This window comes from Aethalodelphis obliquidens, unplaced genomic scaffold (genome assembly GCF_003676395.1).
Source record: "Aethalodelphis obliquidens isolate GAN/ISIS:26980383/991018 unplaced genomic scaffold, ASM367639v1 scaffold30, whole genome shotgun sequence".
Taxonomy (NCBI): domain Eukaryota; kingdom Metazoa; phylum Chordata; class Mammalia; order Artiodactyla; family Delphinidae; genus Aethalodelphis; species Aethalodelphis obliquidens.
The window spans coordinates 7,206,072-7,227,038 of record NW_020837974.1 but is presented as its reverse complement, the minus strand read 5'-3'; the positions used below and the strand labels follow the sequence as shown (position 1 = coordinate 7,227,038).

Here is a 20,967-nt window from a genome sequence, read left to right as displayed (position 1 = left end):
TTCTCAGGTGATGCCCATGCTGCTAATCTGGGGGACCGAATTTAAGAACCACTGTTTCGGGACTTCCCTGGTGGCACAGAGGTTAAGAATGTGCCTGCCAATTCAGGGGACATGGGTTCGATCCCTGGTCGGGGAGAATCCCACATGCCAAGGAGCAACTAAGCCCGTGAGCCACAATTACTGAGCCTGCGCTCTAAAGCCCGTGAGCCACAACTACTGAGCTCCCGCGCCACAACTACTGAAGCCCATGCACCTAGAGCCCCGTGTTCTGCAACAAGAGAAGCCACCGCAATGAGAAGCCCACGCACCGCAAGGAAGAGTAGCCCCCGCTCGCAGCAACTAGAGAAAGCCCGCGCGCAGCAACGAAGACCCAATGCAGCCAAAAAAGCCCAAAAAAACCAAAAAACCCACTGTTTCACACCCTTGCTCCTCAAAGTGTGTTGGAGAATCCACAGCAACGTCCTCTGGGAGCTTATTAGAAACCCAACATCTTGGGCCTAACCCTAAACCTCCTGAATCTGACTCTGCACTTTTAACAAGATCCCAGGTGATTCATGGGCACGTTGTGTGCACTCATCACATACTTTCGAGCCAAGACAGCCTCTAAAGGAGGCAACAGGTAAATTTTAATTTACAGTGGGCCTCGCTGGGGCATGGGTTAGCAAGTAGGACTTCATTCAGCCCGGGGCACAAGGGCGAGTTATGAGGTTCGAGGCTCCCAGGCCTCGGCACCGCCGCCTCCACCTCTCAGTCGTCCCGCGCCCCGCCCCTCCCGCGCCCCGCCCCTCCCGCGCCCCGCCCCAGGCTTCTCTCGGCTCCGCCTCCCTACGGAGGGCGACTACTGCGCAGAGGCAGACGCCGCGCTCTTCCCCCTCGGGGCTCCCCGGATCCTCCGGATCACCGAGCACTTCTCCTAGAGCAGCCCCTGAGGAGGTGCCTGTACCCACTTCTCCCATCTTCGGGTGCCGACCGAACCGCCACCCGGAAGTGCAAACGTCTCCGAGGTTCTTAGCGTCTTTTTTAGAACGCCTGCCGTTACTCTTTCATTCACCCCACGAACGATTCTTGGGTGTCTGCCCTTTGGCAGAGAGATGAACAAGACACGGCCCCTGTCCACATAAAGGATTGTAGGACTGGGTGATAAATGCTGTACCTCCTAGGGGCTGGAGGCGCGGAGGCCGGATAGAAGAAAGATGTCCCGGAGGGTAACGGCCCTGAGCCCGGCTGCTAGTTGCGGGCCACGTAGGGGCTCAGGTGTTTGGTGGATGGAGATCTCCGGTTGGAGAACATTCCGGATGAAAGAAAGGTGGCCGTCCCACGAACACTCTCCGTGTGCAGGGTGCGTGGGTGCCTGGAGATGAAGCTGGAGAGGTAAGCAGAGGCGATCCTGAAGGGCTTCGTATGCATAAGAAATTTAAACAATGTCCTGAGTAGTCTAGACGGTATTTTAATCAGGAGACGATAAGTCTGATTTGCACTTTAAAATGCAGCTGGCAGCCAGGCTGGGTTGGAGGAGGAAAACACGTTTAGGCTGTTAGAGAATGGCGACAGAATGGAGGCAGAGATCACCTCTGCCTATGTATTTATTCGTTAGCTGTCTTTTCTCTTCCACTAAGATGTAACTTACATGGGGGAAGGACTATGTCTGTTTAGTTCATTTCTCTTACCCGGCACTTAGAAGGGTGCCTGGTACACAGTAGACCCTTAACAAATGTTGGTTGGATGGATGAATAAATCAATTTGCGGTTGATAGCACTTCCTAACTAATTAAATAGTAGATGAAAGTGGGAAGTAGAAGAGACAGATCACTGAAGATTGGAAGAACACAAGTAGTGGAACCCTGTTTAGTGGGTGTTTGCTGAGAACTTCTCCTGGGCTGACCACTGACAAGATGCTGTAAGGCCAGCATCTTGTCCAGAACAAGCTCCAATTTCTGGTGTAGTCAAGGGAGGGAATCCGCCACCAAGTACCACTTCTAGGTTTTAGTTCCACCAACAAAAAATGTCCGTTTCTTTTCTGCCCACTCACAGGACTGAATTTGAGAAGTACATACTTTGTTTTGTTTTGAGTATTATCGGCCACAGACCTAGAATCCAGATGACTATAACTTTAAGGCTGTTTATTATTACATTGATGTAACGTAATATTGGTGCGCCATCATTTAATAAAACCATTCCTTGGTGCTTTTTTGGTTTGTCTACCTTCGCAGATATGCAGGAATGAATATCTTTTTTTTTTAATAAATTTTCTTTATTCAGCATTACATTTTTTTAGATTTACCATGTTGATAAATGTGTCTGTACTTCATTCATTTTCAGTGTTCTATATTCATTTCTATGTGTATATACCATAAAGTATTCATTCTTAAATTCATATAAAAGGTATTTGGGTTGTTTCCAGTTTGAGGGTTTTTTACCCCTGTGCAAGTTTCTCACTGATGAATAGCTGGCAGTGGAATTCCTAGATCAGAGGTATTCATCTCTTTTTTTTTTTTTTATTTTCTTTTTTATACAGCAGGCTTTTTTTTTTTTTTTTTTTGCGGTACGCGGGCCTCTCACTGTTGTGGCCTCTCCCGTTGCGGAGCACAGGCTCCGGACGCGCAGGCTCAGCGGCCATGGCTCACGGGCCCAGCCGCTCCACGGCATGTGGGATCCTCCCGGACCGGGGCACGAACCCGTGTCCCCTGCATCGGCAGGCAGACTCTCAACCACTGCGCCACCAGGGAAGCCCAGCAGGTTCTTATTAGTTACCTATTTTACACATATTAGTGTATACATGTCAATCCCAATCTCCCAATTCATCCCACCACCACCCCCATCCCCCCGCCGCTTTCCCCCCTTGGTGTCCATACATTTGTTCTCTACATCTGTGTCTCTATTTCTGCCTTGCAAACCAGTTCATCTGTACCATTTTTCTAGATTCCACAGATATGTGTTAATATACGATATTTTTCTCTTTCTGACTTACTTCACTCTATATGACAGTCTCCAGGTCCATCCACGTCACTACAAATGACCCAATTTCGTTCCTTTTTATGGTTGAGTAATATTCCGTTGTATATATGTACCACATCTTCTTTAAGGAATGAATATCTTCATGTCTTTTCTTTCTTTCTTCTCTTTTTTTGGCTTTTGTTGAATATTTTTTCCTCACAGGAGTAGATTACTAGTTAAATAATATTTTATCTTATAGCTCTTACTATATATTGCCTGATTCTCTTCCAAAAAGTTAATCATGGCAACAACAATATCCATTTATGCAACAGTTACAAATTGAGTATCTACTGGCGCTAGGCATTGAGCTCCAGGAGCATAAGATGAGCAAGATAGACAGACCCTGCCCTCCTGTCGCTTCCAGTCTAGTACAGGAGGGTGGCATTTATCAGCTCATCACACAATAATTAAAAACTAACACATAGTGTGAACTAAAAATACAGGCCGCTTGCCAAGAGGCAGAAACCAGTTTTACAACAATCTCAGCAGCACTGGTGGTGGTTTGGGGGGTTTTGTTGTCAATTTTACTACCGTATTTTACTAAAAAAATGGTTTATCAGGATTGTTTTGCCTGTTTTGAATTAATCTGAATTTTTCCTTCCTCATTCATCTACTGCTTAAGGGAAGTCCTCTACCATGCAAAACCAAAAAATTACAAATTTACACCTACATTTTTTAAAGATGAAAAACTAGAGAGTACTTACAAACGTGTCATATCCTTTCTTTCTATTTATTCTTTAACTGACTCTTCATCGCGGAAGCTGAAGCAGGACTCGGGTTTGAATCCCAGCTCCTCCACTTCTAGCTCTGTGACCTTGGGCAGATGACTTAAGCTTTTTGAGCCTCTGTTTCCTTATGGATCAAATGGAGCTCATACCTTCCTGGTATGATTTTGGACCACAGGTCATGTGTGAGCATTCCTTTATGGGGGAAAAGAAGAGACGAGAGCAGAATAAAGTCTCTGGCTCCTGGCAGATGTTATTACCATACCCAAACCAATACTTGTGTGGCTCACAAAAACACAGGGCAAACTAAGAAAGGAAGGAGCGGGTTATCGTTTTATATTCTGGAAATGTAGGACTGGTAATGCTCTGCGTCTCTACAGGAGACCTCACCTAGTCTGGATGCCAGGGAAGGCCTTCCCTAAGGAAGAGCCTTAGCGCTTAGAACTGAGGGTCAGTAGGAGCTCACCAGGTCACTCAGGGCACAAACCTATCTGTCACCCTACCTCCCTCTCACACATCCGATCCATCAGCAGAGCCTGCTGACTCTCCCTTCTGACCATATACCCTGAACCCCTTCTCCCCCACTGCTGCGGCGGTAGACCAGGTCACCACTGCCTCTTGCCTGGGCCACCACAGCAGCCACCAGAGGGATCCCTTTATGATGGATCATTTCACTGTGTTGCCCAAAACCCTCCAGTGTTTTCCCATCACTCATCAAATTAAATCCAGATTCCTTCCCAGAGTCTACAAGGCCTTACATGATCTGCCCCTGGCTACCTCTCTGCCCTCATTTTCTCAACAACCCGTGTGCGTTCCTTCCTTAAGGCTTTTGCACCTGCCTATTTGTCTGCTTGGAATGCTCTTCCGCCATTTACCTGCATGGCTCATTCACGCCCTTCAGTTCTCTGCCCAGGTGTCACCTCTCCAGGGTGGGCTTCTTTGAGCTCTCCTCCAATAGTATCCTCTTCTTTCACAATCCCTTTCCCCTGCTTTATTTGTTTTCAGAGCATTTTCAACTCCTGCCATTATTGTGTTTTTAGGTATTTACTTGTTCAAGTATTTTTTCTGTTTTCCCCACTAAAATGCAAGTTCCATGAGAACAAGAACTTTATTCGGCACTGATCCCTAGCACTTAAACAGTGCCCGGCACATAGCAGGTGCTCAATGAGTATTTGTTGAATGAATTAAGTCATGAATGAATGGATGAATGAATGAGCCATATAAACAAAGGGAGAGGGGAAAGATGTTCCAGATAGAGGGGACTGCATGTGCAGAGGGCCTGTGGCCACTGGGGGTTTCAGAACTCAAAGAAGGCCTAACAGAGAGAGGCAGTGATGGAGAGATGAGGCAGAGAGGTAAGCACAGAGCAGACTTGAGAGGACCTTCTAGGCTTCGCTACAAGATTTTGGCCTTTATTCTAAGGACAATGAGAAGGCATTAAAGGGTTCCAGATAAATTGAGAATTGTGTTTTTATAAGGTCCCTCTGACTGCTGGGTGGTAAACTGACAGTAACGGGGCAAGAATGAATGCAGGGGACCAGTGAGCTGACTGTCAGTGTCTCCCAAGGCAGAGATGACAATGGTTTGCATTTGGATGCTGCTTGAAGAAGATGGAGAAACATAATTTGGATGTAAAATTAACAGGCACTATTTCTTATCCCTGTGATCCAGGGTGGATGGCTATGCTAACTAGACCAGAGAAACACAAACTCAGACTTAGGATGTCTTCACTGGCACAGAACTGAGCCATGTGAGTAAGGCATTCCTTTTCCCCCACAAATATACATTTAACAAACCCTGATGGAGCTCTTGCCACGTGCCAGGCCTGTGCCAAGAACTGCAACAGATACAAACATGGATAAGGGGCAGCAGGCCACCCGAAGGAAGTAACATCCTGATAGAAATAATGCCCTTTTGGCTTTCTTATATTCCCTGCCTTGCTAGTAGCTGCCCTTTGTGCTCGGTCCTGTTTTCACCCATCTGCTTCGTATTCTGTACATCTTTTTACCCTCTCTGCTTACCTCAAAGCCCAGCCAAAAGTAGCAGCTCAATACATCTTTGAATGAATGTGAATTTTTCTCCTTGACTCTTATGGAGTCAGTTCCCTAAACTGAGGTTTCTCTCGAAGTTTACTGAGCTCATATCACAATAATTTCAACTGTCCAAGCCAAATAGAGAAGAATAACTTGCCAACTTAACTCACAAGGCTATTATGAGGAAAGAAAAAAAAAATCAAGGGGTCTTGCAAATGTGAAAGGTGTTTGGATGACAATCCCCTGCACTTGCCCTGCCGTCATTACTACTGTCGGCTTTACTTCCTGTTTATTCAACGAATATTTCTGGAACATTTACCTTGTGCTTGGAGCTGGAGATGCAGATAAACAAGATACAGTCTCTGCTCTCATGGAACTTACATTCACATGTGTACTGGAGCACTGTGGGTCAAGGTAAAAAGAAATTTGAAAATCACTACCTACCCAGTCCCATCACTGTACAGAACACAGATGCCAGAGTGGCGTGCAGCATTTCCCCTTTCCATGCTTTGTTGCTTCTCACTGCCAAGCTCCTTATCGTCCATGACCCCACATGGCAGGCCTTTCCCCCTTGGGTACACCCAGAGGATGCTTTATTAAATAATATTTAGAAGACTGGACCCTCTCTGCAAGCAGTGGCAACCGCTTTTCTTTAAATTCCCATTGATAGCATCCCCCATTATTATGTATTCCAGTCCTGGGTGTATAGTTAACATATCTGTTCTCTTTCCTCTTGCATTATAAGAGTCAGCCGGGGCCCTGGAAACCCTGGTACTAGTTATGATTTTCTTGCAGGCACTGAAAAATCACGTAGCCTCTAGGGTCCTAGATATCTGGGAGGGGAGAACTGGGGCGCGGGGGAGCGAGGGAGGGTTATACTGGTTCCTAAAATTATGGGATTCATGCCCAGTTCCCCACCTTCTCTTTTCGCTGTTTTCAGTCTGGGGGCTAACCACCAAGACATAGTCTCAGAGTTTAGTGAGGCAGCCTCCATACACGGAGGCACACGCAGGGTACCCGGGAAGACGGGCTTGAAGACAGGTCCGGCACCGGGTGCGGCCTGCGACCCGTGGGCGAACGAGAAGGACCTGTTGGAGCATGCGCATCAGTGATCCCCGGTGCTCCGCGGCGGCGGCGCGGGGGACGGGGTGGGGGCGGGCTCGCGGCGGCTACGTGAAGCGATTGGCTCTGCGCAGCGGAGGGCGATCCCGCTTCCGCCGGGCGCCGGAAGTAACTCTCCGCCCCGGTCAGTGGGCCATGGAGAAGGTGGCACAGTAGCGTCTGAGTTGTGAGCATTGCGGGGCCGGCGGCCATGGAGGCCGTGCTGAACGAGTTGGTGTCTGTGGAGGACCTACTGGTGAGGCCCGGCCCTAAGGGAGGGAAAAGGAAGATTCGGAAGGGCGGGCCCTGAGGAGAGCCCGGGTAGGGGCCAAACCCTCTTCCCAGCATCAGCTTTGCCTAGGGAAGTCGAACTACGGCTCCCGGCAGCCCCTGCAGCGTCCGGCTCCTGCCCAGAGGTTCCAGTTTGCCCCGAAGGCTAATGGGAGATGTAGTTTCCTGCGCCACCACGCCTCAGCCTGGGGGCCTGGAGTTTGACGGGTGCTGAGTGCATGCAGGAGCTAGGAGGTCAGGGTGCGGGCACCCGATTTTCAGTGCTCCTAAAGTGGCAGGGGGAACACAATGACCACCTTAAACTTTCATATATTAGTCACAGTCCGGCACGGTGCTAATGACCTTTCAGGGGAGATCTCAATCTTTGTAGCTCTGGTAGGAGGTAGGCACTATTTTTATTCCCGTTTTTCAGATAAGAAAGGGTCCAGATCGGCAGGGTGGGGATGGGAGAAGCAGTCTCCGACGAGGGACTGCGTGGGCTGTTGTTGAGCAGTTCTGACAGCGTGTTTACTGTTCAGCCTTTCGGGGTCAGCTGCTCCGGGAGCGGTGCCTGGAGCCGCCAGCAGGTGGCATCTCCAGTCGGTACCACTAGGGGGAGGGAAGCAGAAGGGGGCCAAGACAGCCCGCCACTAAGAACCAGAATGCCTGGGTCCCAGAGATGGAGATGGCAGAACCTGGGGTACCAGACCCCAAGACCCGCAAGGGAAATGTGGCAGAGGGGAAGATGCAGAGTAACGGGGAAAGGGACACCCAGGTCCTGCTACAGTGTGGCTTGCTCCCTTCACCTCTAAATGACTCCTCTCCTCTCCTATGGCAGAAGTTTGAAAAGAAATTTCAGTCTGAGAAGGCAGCAGGCTCAGTGTCCAAGAGCACGCAGTTTGAATATGCCTGGTGCCTGGTGCGAAGCAAATACAACGATGACATCCGTAAAGGCCTTGCTCTGCTGGAGGGTGAGGTGCTAGGCTGGCTCCCCAGCTCTCCCCTTCCCAACTGCCATCGTCCTCAACCACTGTTGGCCTGGCTCACTCCCTCCATCTCAAGTTCGGGGATCCTTTTTCAGCATGGGACCTCACAGTGCAGTCACCTCACAGTTATTTACCAGTAAACGCACTGTAAAATAAGGGCTATACTTAGCCTGACTTCCACTGTACTTTTGGCTTGCCAGCTCATCGATGATGGTTTTGCCAGACAGAGTCATAGCATGTCAGTCCCCACTGGACTTTGGTGATCTGGTAGTCTAGACGTAAGGAAAGTGACTTGTCTCGGGTCACACAGCTGGTTGATTTATGGCTGAATTGGGACTAGAAGCTCCTGCTTGTGTGTCCCAGTCCCATGCTCTTTGCCCCCCACCCCCACCGTGTTGCTTATTTAGCAGCTTTTGTTGAAAACCTTTTGTGGGGGGGGTGGGTGTGGAAGAAGTACAGAAGACGGTTCCCAAAACCTGTGAGCACATGGTGCTTTTATGATCAGAATCCTATTTGCTGCTGGTTTTGGATGGGTCACCATTTTTCAGAGGCCACAATACTTGACCTTTAAATTTCTCTGTACCCCCTTTCTCTTGGTCAAGTAATGGTGTATAAGCAAGCACTGTACTAGCCAAGGATGCCTGTTGCAAATCCATAAAAGTAAGACTCTTCCTTAATGCAAATCATCTCCGCCTCCATTTGTCTATTTCTCAGGTTTCCTCTACAGCAGGGCACAGCTGTAGAATTGGTCTCTAAACATTGCCAGTCTAGTTGAGGAGACAGTACAGACACTTGGGAAGATGTGTAAACACCTGCAAAACCACTTAGCAGCAAATTCTAATGCAGAGTACAACTGAACACATGAGCCTCTGGGAAGTCACTGAACTAAGAGTCAGGTGGGGTCTTTCAGGGAGGGGTGACTGAAGGTGAGTTTGGAGCTGTTTTTTTAAAGGGGGAAGGAGCGCAAACTGATTTTGAACACAATTCTGGTCAGCAAGCTGCTGCAGTTAAAATACACAGCAGATGCCACAGCTGAGTAGAGATGCCTTTTGGCTTCTCTGGTGCCTTGATTTCCTTTCAGTTCACTTGGATGAACCAAAGTTGACCGTAGTGTTGATACCGGGGTGTGGATACTGGGGCATTGGGGCAGCTGGGGTTCATGCTGCCCCAGAGCTCTGGCTGGGAAGCCCGGAGTGACCGGAGCCGAAATGGAGGCTCAGGACAGTGACTTTCTCCCAGGATCTTATAGGTATTCAGGGAGTGGAGGGGGTCTCTGGGACACAGGCACTAGGAAGGGAGAGAAGGGGTTTTTACCCTCTTCCCTCCCCCCCTCCCTAGAGCTGCTGCCCAAAGGGAGCAAAGAGGAGCAGCGGGATTATGTCTTCTACCTGGCTGTGGGCAACTACCGGCTCAAGGTAAGGCGGAGAGCTCCTTCAGCCCTTCCACCCCGCCTGGGTGGCCGAGCTCCCTCTCGTCTCTCTCTCCCACGTCACAGAGGTGCAGGGTGATAGCAGGATGCTGAGGGAAGGTGAGAGACAGAGGATCCGGTGCCGAGGGTGTGGGGAGCAGTGTGACGTCAGCAGTGGGGTGCAGCCCCAAGCCTTGGGCTGTTATCTCCCTTGGCTTATCAACCCCACACAGTTGGGGTGGTTTGTGGACTCTATTCCACTGGGTGGGGCTGGAGGGAGGGAGGGGGTGGAGGTAGAGGGAAGAGCCCTGGGGCCAGCGGAGGGAAGGCCCTTCTGATGGGTAGGAGGAGGGATAGAATTCTGAGGGGGGTGTGTCATTCTCCTTGAGTGTAGGAATATGAAAAAGCCCTAAAGTACGTGCGAGGGCTGCTGCAGACAGAGCCGCAGAACAACCAGGCCAAGGAACTGGAACAGCTCATCGACAAGGCCATGAAGAAAGGTGAAGGCCGTCCTCTCTGCCCTTCTCCCTCCGTCTCTGTCCACTCCCCACCCTCGTGTCTCCCTGGCCCCCAGCATCCCCAGGTGCCTCTCAACTGTTAAGTCCTCCTCCTTCCCTCGTGCCTGGGCCCTCTGGTCTCTCTTCAGATGGTGCCTTCCAAGCAGTTCCTCTCCAAACCCCCTTCTTTCTCCATCCCTCAGGGGTCCCTTACCCCATGACTCCAGATACAGAGGCACATCCTCTGTTGAGGAGCGGCGGGCAGCAAGATGGTGGCCGAGGTCCCTGCGGGGACTAGGTTTTTGGACTCGTGACGGTCTCCCTTTTCCTCTCCCCAGATGGTCTAGTGGGCATGGCCATTGTTGGAGGCATGGCTCTGGGCGTGGCGGGACTGGCTGGACTCATCGGACTTGCTGTATCCAAGTCCAAATCCTGAACGAGATGGCGTCTCTGCCTCTGCCTGGGGACAGACACGTGGAGCCCATGGAGGACACTGGAAGAGAGGCCCACCCATCCTCACCATCCCTTTCTTCTTCTGCACCTGTCACTGTCCTCTGTGACCTTCAACCTCCTCTCCCCTGGGACCTGTCCCCTAGCCCCAAATCATGTGTTTTGGGATGAGTGTAAATAAAATTGGGCTTTGGCTTGGGAACCTCTGTGTCTGTGTTGAGGAAGGGGCAGGTTCTGTTGGGCCCAGGGGTGGGGGTCATGCATGGGCCTTCCCTCTCTGTGCCCTCCTACTCCTGCCCCCCAGGCTGGTGTGGGGTTCTCCTTTGTCCGCTGAGCTGCCCAGCCCCTACACGCTTCCTCTCCCCGCCCCCACCCCGCCCAGCCCAGCCCAGCCACGTCCTTGAGCAGTGGCAGGCAGCATAGGGGCGTGCCCTTTGCCCGGATGTAGAATCCTGAGAAAAAGCAGTGACCAGAGGCGGAAAGGGCAGAGCTGAAGGGACACCATCGCCTCTGACCCACTCAGCTGCCTCTCAGCGTGTGGAGTTTTCCACACCAGGGGGGCCCCCACTCAGTTTCCTCCAAAACCTCCACCCTTCCCTCCCTTTGTCTTCCTGCGCCCTCCCCTTCCTCCCCCCAATCCCACTCCTTAGAGGAGAGGGGCCACTGGTTGGGGGAAGGAAATGGGCATTTGGCGTGGAGTCGGCAGAGGTCTTGGGAGAGGTCAGGAACCCAGGACATCCCAGTTGCAGAAGGAAGGTCGGGACCCAGTCCCCACACAGCCTGCTTTGCCCAACACCCGGCCGGTGCCAGGCTCAGCACGGGCCTGCCTTGCCTCACTGCGTTGCTTCACTGCATACTTCTCGTTCCTCAGCCCAGCTTGGGGGGGATTGGGGCGGAGGCGCCCGGGGGAGCACAGAGGAGCCTGACACGGGGAGGAGGGGATGGGGGACTACACCTCAGCGCAGTGATGCCCATGTGACCGCCTGGGTGTAGGACGGGCCCCTTGGACTGAGCCCCAGCCTCACTTGCCAGAAGAGAACCAGAGCTGCCCCAGCCGTGGCCTTGGGGCAGGAACTGAGACCGTCTGTGCCGGGCCAGGTGCTCAGCCTCGGTTTGGGGTGGGGACCCAGAGGTTTCTAATCTCTCATAATTAATAGAGCTGGTGACAGTTCTGATAACTCTTTGCTTTTTAGTTTATCAGAGGATCACGTCCCGGGCTTGTGATTTATCCCCCTTGAGGCCCCTTAGCAGCAAGATCCAGCTTCTTGCCGAGAGTCAAAGATCATCCCGACAAGGGGGGAACTTCAAGTTCAGGAAGTTGAAGTTTGGGGGAAAGCAACCTCCTTTGGCCTCACCCTGGCCCTTGGGCGCCCAGACCCAGGGCATTCACCAAGTGTCGAGTATCGAGCGATTCATACTTGCGGGGAGCTTTGATCTGTAGTCACGATTCTTGTGAAGTGAGAAGTAGTAGTTCTAGTTCACAGAATCGGAAACAAGCTCAAGGGGCTCAAACTTCATGCCCACATCCCTTTGGTAAATGATGGACCTGGTTTGAATCCAGGTTGGTTGGATTCCAGAGCCATGGGTTTCTCCCAGATTCCCCATCCCCTTTTCGACCTTCATCTTCCTTGGAGACTCAACGCCTCAAGCCCTAGCTCTTTGAGTTTCCTGAATTGTTCTCACCAACATTCAGAGAGGGTGGCTCCGCTCCCTTGGCCCTTCCCCACTGAAAGGTGCAGGGGACCTGCCTGTGGTCAGTCTCCGTCTCTGTCTCTTGTCCCTCTTACTCCATTCTCTGGCCCCCGATGAAAGCTGAGTCAGAGGCGGATGCTTCCCCTCGGCTCCCAGTGCCTCCCGTGGGAACCCTTCCTTGGCGGCATCCATTAGTCCCTCCCCGGTAAGTCCTCTCCCCACACCCTCGTGGGGCGGGGAGCCCAGGGCAGCCCAGAGACGTGGGGGAGGGGTGGACTTTTGGCCCGTTTCGTTTATTCCGTCCATCTCCTCTTCAACAGCTGCCGTGCACTCTTGTCTCACTCCTCTGACCGACCTGCAGGGAAGCGGAGAGACCCAGAGAGAGGGAAGAGACCAACCAGAGACAGACCTGGGCCAAGGAAGAGGCAGAGGCTGCAGGCTGCCTCCCTCTCTCTCCCCAGCCTGCCTTAACCGCCGTCCTTAGCCAAAGCCCCTTCAAGTTCCCCTGGGGCTCAGCCCCTCCCCTTCTCTGGGGCCCCAGGCTCCTCCCGGGGCCTGTGTCCCACCATGTCGGTGGCTGTGGAGATCTTCGGCTTCTTCATCGCAGCCCTGGGGCTGCTGATGCTAGGGGTGACCCTGACACACAGCAGCTGGCGAGTGTCCACCGTGCACGGGAACGTCATCACCACCAGCACCATCTTCGAGAACCTCTGGTACAGCTGTGCCACCGACTCCCTTGGAGTCTACAACTGCTGGGAGTTTCCGTCCATGCTGGCCCTCTCTGGTACGGGGTGGGGAGAGCTGAGGGGAGCAGAGGGAGGCGGGAGGTTGGAGAGACCCCGGCAAGGGTGGGTGCTGCCTGCGGTCTGACCTTGGGCGCCATACAGATACGGGAGGCCCAATCCAGCTGGGAGACCTGAGTTCCTGAAGCCGGGAGTGCCGGGGGCAGCCCTCTGGAACTGCGGTGGAGGCCTCACCACACGTGGCCCCCTGCTCTGACTTGACCCTGTCTTTGTGGCTACAAGTGCAGGCACTGGGGCCAGAGTGCCGGCTTCAGCACCTGCCTTTGACTAGCTCTGTGCCCCGGGCAGGTGACAAAATGAGCTGCATTTGACCCATCTGTAAGATTACGGTCATAATGGCACTGGTTCACCGGGTGGTCGTGAGGATTATATGCGATAAAATGCGCAAAATGTTAATGTGATGTGAGCATCTATATTCGCTCAATCAAATTCAGCATTTCAGTTTCAGGGTGGGAGTGCTGGGGCTCGTGGGGTGAAGAGGAAACCTCATCTTGGATTCTTGGGGGGTGAGATACTTAAAAGTCTCCGTAGCTTCGCCAGGCTTCCACTGGAGCATTGGTCTCACCTCCATGGTGAGTTCTAAAGGACTGTTTTAAAGGGAGTCCTCTTGCACATCTCAGTGTCCACTGTAAGCAGGGGTGTGTGTGTATATGTGCTTGGGGTTCTTGGGTCAACGTACTTTTTTGAGCTTCTTGGCGGGCTGGAGCCTACAGCTCTTTTGACCCAGAAAGTTCCTCCGTGGTGGCTGAAGCATCGTCCTGCTCCCTGCTCACCTATGAGTAGCACCCGCATTGTCCCCCAGGAGTCCTTCAGTCGGCCCCTCGCCAGGCCAAGAGGGGATGACAAGAAGCCCTGTGCAGTGCAGCTCCCGTGCCCTCACTGGGTGCTCACGAGGCGTCATGCTTTTCCAGGCCCCTTGCTGCAGGGGCCAGGTGGTAGGGGAAAGAGCCGAGGTCAGCATGCCACGAAATTGCCCCCGTGTATGTCAAAGGTGCTCTGAGCTGTTAGGGAGTCCAGGTGGGTCTCTCGTGCCCCCACTATTACCAGAATCTCCTGAGGCAGCTACAGGGGCTTCATGCTCTCATCCCATCCAGGATGCCCGCCCCCCCCCCCGGAAAAAAGCCCTCTGTAAAAGTTGAGTACAGTCTGGGCCAGACACCCAGAACGCTGGGTGGCCAGAACAGACATTGGCGGCAGCCACTCAGCAGCCCTGGCCACCCCCTGACTTACCCCTCAACCACACCATGGTGTAAGGAGGGGCCCCAACTTGGGCTGCTGCTTGAAACCTCTCGTGAGTGTGCACGAAAGACAATGAAAGACAGGGGTGCGAGGGTGTGCTGAGCGGGAGGGCAGAGAGCGCAGCTGCCCAGGCTGAGGTTCCAGGCATTGTGCCGCACGCTTCACATGCGCCATTTCAGTGCTGATAACAGCCCCGCTGTTGGCAGTGTTAGTAACCTCATCTTCCAGAAACTGGAAGACTGCAAGGTGTCCTGCCCAGAGCCACACAGGTGGTAGGGGGGCTGGAATCCAGACTCGTGTGTATCACGAGCCCGCTGATACTTCCTTCCCAGGCTGGTTCTGGTCCTGGGAAGGTTCCTATCAATTATTCACCTCGCAGCCACCCAGCCCATGCTCTTATGGGCCCTTCAATAATCTCTCTTTGTCTACGAGAGCTACCTGAGGATCCGGAGCTGGTCTGCCCCAGGTGGGGATGGCTGGCTGGATGGATGGGGAGAAGGTGGGAACTCCGGAAGGAGCGGCTGGGAATAAGAAAATGCTCCCAGAGAACTCTGTCGCTCTTCCCTGCTCCCCAACTCTGGGCCGCTTCACATCCTCCTGGCAGGGACCCAGCCTTTCCCCTTCAACACAGGTGGCACTGCCCCACCCGGTAAAGGGGTGCAAGGTCCTTGGGAGTGCTTGGCAACTATCAAAGACAGAGAAGGAGGAAGGGGGGGCCAGAAAGGGAGCAGCCTTTTTCTTGGAGTTTGAGAAAGGGGAAACAGGCACTGAAAGCATGTGCGCTAGACTGACCTGGATTGGTCCTAGGCCCAGGTATCCCACGTTCCAGATAAGAAACTGCCCTTTACCCAGTGACCCATAGGTCACTGCTGCCCCCTATCGGTCACTCCAGGAAGAGGCTCAGTTCAGGATGTCGGGCACTGCGCTGGGCACTAAATGGGACCTAGTAGATGTGGGGAGAGGGAGGGGGTGCTTGGGTGCAGTGTCTGTAATACCCAGCAGAGCACGGCGGTTCTCAACCAGGGGTGATTTTTTGACGATGTCTAAACATTTTGATTGTCCTGTTTGGGGGGATTGCTACTGGTGCCTAGTGGGCAGAGGCCAAGGATGCTGCTAAACGTCCTACAATGCAGAGAATGCCCCCAGAACAAAGCATTATCCGGCCAAAGTGTCAGTGGCGCCAAGGAGAAGCCCTGTAATGGAGGTAGAGGCGAAGTGCGCCTGCGCAGGCGGGAGGGTCAGGCGGCGCTGAGCCTCGTTGGCACTGAGGTGAGCTCCTGGGATGGAGGGGCGTGTGACCCCTCGGCCTGACCCCTTAGTCTGGATGGGGCCTGAAGGACAGGGAGAGGACTTGAGGGCTTTTAGGGACTGAGGCCTGAGCAGATTGTATAAGGGGCTGCCTGTCGTAGCCGGGAGAGCAGATGGAGGGGAAGGGGCCGGCTCCGGGACCCATGGCTGTGTCCCACCTCCCTAGGGTACATCCAGGCCTGCCGCGCGCTCATGATCACCGCCATCTTCCTGGGCTTCCTGGGCCTCTTCCTAGGCATGGTGGGGCTGCGCTGCACGAACATTGGGGATTTGGAGCCCTCCAGGAAAACCAAGCTGGCGGCCACCGCAGGGGCCCTAAACATACTGGCTGGTAATTGGGGGCAAGTGATGGGGGGACGCTGTGCCGTGGTGGGGGTGGGGTGGCCCGTGGCCCAGACTGCAGGGTTGCCTCACCTTCCCCTTTGCATTGACACCTGCCCTCTCTCCCAGCTCACCCCACTCTCACCCATACTCACCAGATCCCTTGGTTACAAATCAGTCCATCAGCAATGTTTCTTGAGCCCGCACTAGGAGCCAGGCAGTGGGAGGGACTCCAAAGGTGAGAGTTTCTGCCCTCCAGAGCTTACAGCCTGGATGGGAAGACCAGAGTTAGGACATGCGTGCGCGCGCGCGCACACACACACACACACACACACACACACACACACACACGCTGTACACAATAACAGTACCATGTGAGTCACCATCCCTTTTCAATTTGCAAAACATTTCTGCACACATCAGCTCACAACAAGCCTGTGAGGCAGGGCAGGTCTTGTCCTGTTCTCCAGATGTGGAAACAGGCTCAGAAAGGCCAGGTGGCTTGCTGGAAGACAAGCCCCAGGGGGCGGCCAGGCTGGACCTATTGTCCGGGGGCCCGGCTGGCTTCAGGCCTTCATGCACCGAGCGGTGAAGACCTGGCACAGCGCTGAGGGCTCTAGGAGGCCAAGGAAAGGGGGGTCAGGGCAGGCAGGGCTGATGGGGAAGACTGCTTGGGCTTTTGAGGATGGGGAGGACTTGGATGAGCAGATTCCCAGCGAGGAAACTGTGGTCCAGGCGCTAGAGGTAGGAATGCCAGGGCAGATCGGGGATAAACAGGGGGAAGAGGGGCTGAGGAGCAGAGTGGAGACCACAGGAGAGGTGGGCTGCGGTAGGGTCCTGGGGGCTGGATCGAGCAGCCTGCAGTTGACGTAGGAAACATAGGAAACGGAAGAGTCATGAGCTGGAGAGGGGAAACGAAAGGGATCCAGTGAAACTTGCTCTTGGACTTGAGGCCCACGTCCTGCTCTCCGGGCCGCCCTTCCTCCACAGGGCCTAGTGCGGTTCTCCTCTCTCTCCCCCAGGTGTCTGTGGGATTGTGACCATCTCCTGGTACGCCTTCCACATCACCCGGGACTTTTTCGACCCCTTGTACCCCGGAACCAAGTGAGTGTGGGAGCCCCACCCACGGGGGTAGTGGGTGGGCCTCTGCCCCACCCTGAGCTAGCACCACCTGCTCATCGTCCTTGTCCCCAGGTACGAGCTGGGCCCCGCCCTCTACCTGGGCTGGAGCGCCTCCCTGCTCGCCATCCTGGGTGGCATCTGCCTCTTCTCCAACTGCTGCGGCTCTCGGAACCAGGACCAAGGCGTCAGGTAAGGGAGGGCGTGCCGCGAGGGGCGGGGCGCGGGGCGAGGGCTGCATCTCCCTCTGACCCGGGTTCTCTCCCCTGCCAGCATCCGGCTTCCGTACAAGGCCCCGGCAATGCCCGCCAAAAGCCTCGCTGCCCGCCTGCCCACCTCGGCCTCGGATGAAGAAGGCGACAGCAGCTTTGGCAAGTACGGGAAAAACGCTTACGTGTAGGTGGCCTGGCCTGTGGACCCTATTCCCTTCCCACTGCCCCCAGTGGAGAGGGGTCCCCGTAAACCCGGGGCTGCAGGCGCAGGACCCTGCTCGCGGTAACAAGCTCAGGGCCAAGCCACGCTTCAGGCTCCGCCCCGTGCCCGGAAGCCGCGCCCAGCTCTGACCTCAGGCTCCGCCTTCCCTGTTGGAGCTCCGCCCGGGTCACGCCTCTTTCGTCTGGCCCCCTGGATCCTCTCAGGCCAAGAACAAGCTTCCTGAGAACTCACCTCTGGCCCCTGAGGCTGGACCCCTCTTAACCTTCTGAGTCTGGGTTCTGGGCCGTTAAGGGGGCGGAGGCGTCCCCGAGTGTTTGTGGTCTGTATAAATACTTGCATAAATAAATTTGTATTGCGAACTGTTCAGGGGTTGAAGGTGTCATGAGGCAGCTGGCCCAGCAAGGGACCCTGGGTGCCGCCTCAGTTCCTGGACCCCAGGCTGTCACCTGTTCTCATCTCCATCGCCTTTGGACTGTCCCATCCAGCAGAAGAGGCGAGGAGTGGCAGGTGATTTCTAGACTGTGGCACTGTCACAACTACCGATAAGGGCCATCAAGGAGCAGATAAGGAATATCCAGCTCTAGGAACCGGAATAGCAGAGATACCCTCTGGCCAGACCTTTCTCACAGCTGTACAAGGAGACAGTTGGTCTAGAGCAGAGTTTCTTTACCTGGGCCTGAGAGTGGATATCAGAAACTGACAAGCCCTTTGAAACTGTGTCAAATCAACCAGGCCTGGTGCAAGTATAGTTTTCTGAGGACGGTTCAATAACTTCCAGAGGGACTTCCCTGGTGACGCAGTTAAGAATCCGCCTGCTAATGCAGGGGACACGGGTTCAAGCCACGGTCCGGGAAGATCCCACATGCCGCGGAGCAGCTAAGCCTGTGCGCCACAACTACTAAGCCTGCGCTCTACAGCCCACGAGCCACAACTACTGAAGCCCGCGTGCCTAGAGCCCGTGCTCCACAACAAGAGAAGCCACCGCAATGAGAAGCCCGCGCACCACAATGAAGAGTAGCCCCCACTCGCCACAACTAGAGAAAGCCCGTGCGCAGCAACAAAGACCCAACTCAGCCAAAAATAAATAAATAAATAAATTTATTTTAAAAAATAATAACTTCCAGGGCTTCCCTGGTGGAGCAGTGGTTGAGAGTCCGCCTGCCGATGCAGGGGACATGGGTTCGTGCCCCGGTCCGGGAAGATCCCACATGCCGCGGAGTGGCTGGGCCCGTGAGCCATGGCCACTGAGCCTGCGCGTCCGGAGCCTGTGCTCCGCAGCGGGAGAGGCCACAGCAGTGAGAGGCCCGCGTACCGCAAAAAAACCACAAAAAACAAACAAAGAAAACCACAATAAAATAAGGCACAAATGAACTATCTACAAAACAGAAACAGACTCATAGACACATGTACCGTTTTCAACACTATTTTCTTCTTTGCTAGAAGCTACAGCAGCAAGACCGGGGCCCTGCCCTCAGAGAACTCACAGGCTGGGAGCAAACAGAAATGCAGACAGCTAGTTACCATGTAATAGGCAAGGTGCTAAGGCTACTCCAGGAATCTTCCAGTTTTTGAGGAACTAGCTATGAGAAACTCAGCAACAAACTGCTTTAGGTCTTGGGCAATGATGTCAACAGCTGAGTACTTACCAGACGCCAGGCACTGGGCTTGGTACGGTCTCATTTAATCCTCACAATTTCTGGGAGGTGGCTGTAACAGAGTCAAAGAGGCAAAGTGACCTGTCCAAGCTAGTAATAATTGGTAGTACAGTAATTAGTAAGTAGTGGGCCCAAGGTCTGAGACTGAAGACCCAAATGGCCTGTTTCCCAGAATCCCTGGCTCTCCAAACTAATCCATGTCAATTATTATTATTAATAATATTTTAGTTAGTTAGTTAGTTAGTTGTGCCAGGTCTTAGTTGCGGCAAGTGGTCTCTTTAGTTGCAGCTCATGGGCTCCTTAGTTGCAGCACATGGGCTCCTTAGTTGCGGCACATGGGCTCCTTAGTTGTGGCATGCAAACTCCTAGTTGTGGCATGCATGTGGGATCTAGTTCCCTAACCAGGGACTGAACCCAGGCCCCCTGCGTTGGGAGTGCAGAGTCTTAACCACCGCACCACCAGGGAAGTCCCTAATCCTTGTCAATTAAATTTAAAGCTCATTGAGGTCTTTAGGTGGGAGCGCCCCAGTCTTCAGCCTTCCAGATCCTAGCATTAACCTCTTCTGCCCCTGCGGGCCCAGGAAGAGTCTGTGCTGCCCTACCACATGACACTGGATCTAGAAGCTTCTAGCCTCTAGAAGCTTTGGCATAGTGTAGATTCCCCAAAGACCAAGGTGTTTCCCAAGGTGGGGACCAAGTCTCCACTAGTACACAGGAGCTGGCAAAAATTGCTCAAGGTTTCCCTTGAGGAGTTAAGGTTTCAAATGGGGTTCTGGAGATCTTTCCTAGAGAAGTTCAATGAATGACTTGGGGACCCAATCAGCATCAGAGCATCAGGAGCCCCTGGGGTCTGGCTCTGTCCTATCAAGGTCAGTGGGGGAAGACTGAGTGTGTCACTGAGTAGACAAATCTTACAGCAAGCAGAACCTCTGTGATTCTTTTTATAGCAACAAAATAGGAAACAAAGTCAGTAAATTTAGGAAATAATCCAAAGAGATTGTGCTGACTCAGTGGAAATCTGACAGGAATTCCGATGCAGGTGATCACAGTGCAGCACAGAAGGTGTTTCTCAGCCCAGAAATGGCCTTTTTTTTTTTTGGCCATGCCTGTGGCTTGTGGGATCTTAGTTCCCCAACCAGGGATCGAACCCAGGGCCCCGGCAGCAAAAGCACCGAGTCCTAACCATGGGACCACCAGGGAATTCTATTTACTTTCTTGACGATACTTCTCGGTGGAGAGAAAAATAGAAAGGTTAGGATCTAGGAAAGTTTCCCTTCTTGAGAGCAAGATAATTAATCTAGGCCAAGAGTTTGCAGCCAGCAGACTGAATTCCTGATGTCCCAGTTACTATTGCTGTATAACCAACCATCTCAAGGCTCCAAGGCATAAACCATTTTATTATACACAGAGATTCTGCAAGTCAGGAATTTAGACAGGACACAGCAGAGACAGCCAGTGTCTGCTCCATGATGTTGAGGACACGGCTAGGAAGACTCAAATGGTTGAGGGTAACTTGATGTCTGGGGGTTGGAATCATCAGGAAGCATCTTCACTCCTATGATGGAAGCCTGGGCTGGGATGGCTTGAAGGCTTGGCTCAGCCGGACCCGTCAATGGGAGGACCTGCACGTGGCCTCTGGGTGTAGCTGGGCTTCCTCACAGCATGGCAGCTTCAGGATGGTTGTGTTTCTTACATGGTAGCTGAAGGCTCCCAAAGCAAGTGTCCTGGGGACAAGGCAGAAGCTGCACTGCCTTCTACCACCTTGCCTTGAGTGTCATGTGATCACTCTTCTACCACTTTCTACTGGTCCAAGCACTCATAAGCCTGCCCAGATCCCAGGGGAAGGGGACCAAGCACCACCTTTTGATGAAAGGATAGTAAAAAATTTTACAGCCATTTTTCAAAACCACCACACTGAGGACTGTCTCTAAA

General features: G+C 53.2%; 2 protein-coding genes and 3 long non-coding RNA genes across 6 annotated transcripts; 3 read left to right on the top strand and 2 right to left on the bottom strand.

Annotated features, from left to right (window-relative positions):
* Positions 1-809: 809 nt before the first annotated feature.
* Positions 810-2,263, top strand: LOC113630533 (uncharacterized). Its single transcript, XR_003437002.1, has 2 exons — positions 810-1,371; positions 2,031-2,263. It is a non-coding gene; the product is annotated as an uncharacterized LOC113630533 (long non-coding RNA).
* An 828-nt stretch (positions 2,264-3,091) lies between these two features.
* LOC113630532 (uncharacterized) lies at positions 3,092-6,834 on the bottom strand. 2 transcript variants are annotated; one of them, XR_003437001.1, is made up of 3 exons: positions 6,670-6,834; positions 6,071-6,321; positions 3,092-3,913 (listed from the first exon to the last, which is right to left on the bottom strand). It is a non-coding gene; the product is annotated as an uncharacterized LOC113630532 (long non-coding RNA). The 2 variants fall into 2 exon arrangements; XR_003437000.1 differs by having other exon boundaries at positions 6,071-6,153.
* Positions 6,835-6,945: 111 nt separating this feature from the next.
* FIS1 (fission, mitochondrial 1) lies at positions 6,946-10,665 on the top strand. Its single transcript, XM_027126052.1, has 5 exons — positions 6,946-7,108; positions 7,961-8,093; positions 9,447-9,523; positions 9,911-10,016; positions 10,352-10,665. The coding sequence occupies exons 1-5, from the start codon at positions 7,064-7,066 to the stop codon at positions 10,447-10,449; spliced, it is 459 nt and encodes a 152-aa protein (XP_026981853.1). The 5' UTR covers positions 6,946-7,063; the 3' UTR covers positions 10,450-10,665.
* A 127-nt stretch (positions 10,666-10,792) lies between these two features.
* LOC113630530 (uncharacterized) lies at positions 10,793-17,226 on the bottom strand. Its single transcript, XR_003436999.1, has 3 exons — positions 17,046-17,226; positions 15,982-16,095; positions 10,793-12,956 (listed from the first exon to the last, which is right to left on the bottom strand). It is a non-coding gene; the product is annotated as an uncharacterized LOC113630530 (long non-coding RNA).
* On the top strand, positions 12,723-18,236 carry CLDN15 (claudin 15). Its single transcript, XM_027126053.1, has 5 exons — positions 12,723-12,939; positions 15,672-15,836; positions 16,849-16,930; positions 17,021-17,137; positions 17,219-18,236. Exons 1-5 carry the CDS (start codon positions 12,723-12,725, stop codon positions 17,343-17,345), a joined length of 708 nt encoding a protein of 235 aa, XP_026981854.1. The 3' UTR covers positions 17,346-18,236.
* Positions 18,237-20,967: the final 2,731 nt, after the last annotated feature.

Excerpts from the sequence above, each read along its gene's own strand:
- FIS1 (XM_027126052.1), top strand. The coding sequence starts at position 7,064 with ATGGAGGCCGTGCTGAACGAGTTGGTGTCTGTGGAGGACCTACTG. Across the intron at positions 8,094-9,446 it reads AGGCCTTGCTCTGCTGGAGG|AGCTGCTGCCCAAAGGGAGC; the intron begins GTGAGGTGCTAG and ends CCCCCTCCCTAG. Across the intron at positions 9,524-9,910 it reads TGGGCAACTACCGGCTCAAG|GAATATGAAAAAGCCCTAAA; the intron begins GTAAGGCGGAGA and ends CCTTGAGTGTAG.
- CLDN15 (XM_027126053.1), top strand. The coding sequence starts at position 12,723 with ATGTCGGTGGCTGTGGAGATCTTCGGCTTCTTCATCGCAGCCCTGGGG. Across the intron at positions 15,837-16,848 it reads GGCCCTAAACATACTGGCTG|GTGTCTGTGGGATTGTGACC; the intron begins GTAATTGGGGGC and ends TCTCTCCCCCAG. Across the intron at positions 17,138-17,218 it reads AACCAGGACCAAGGCGTCAG|CATCCGGCTTCCGTACAAGG; the intron begins GTAAGGGAGGGC and ends CTCCCCTGCCAG.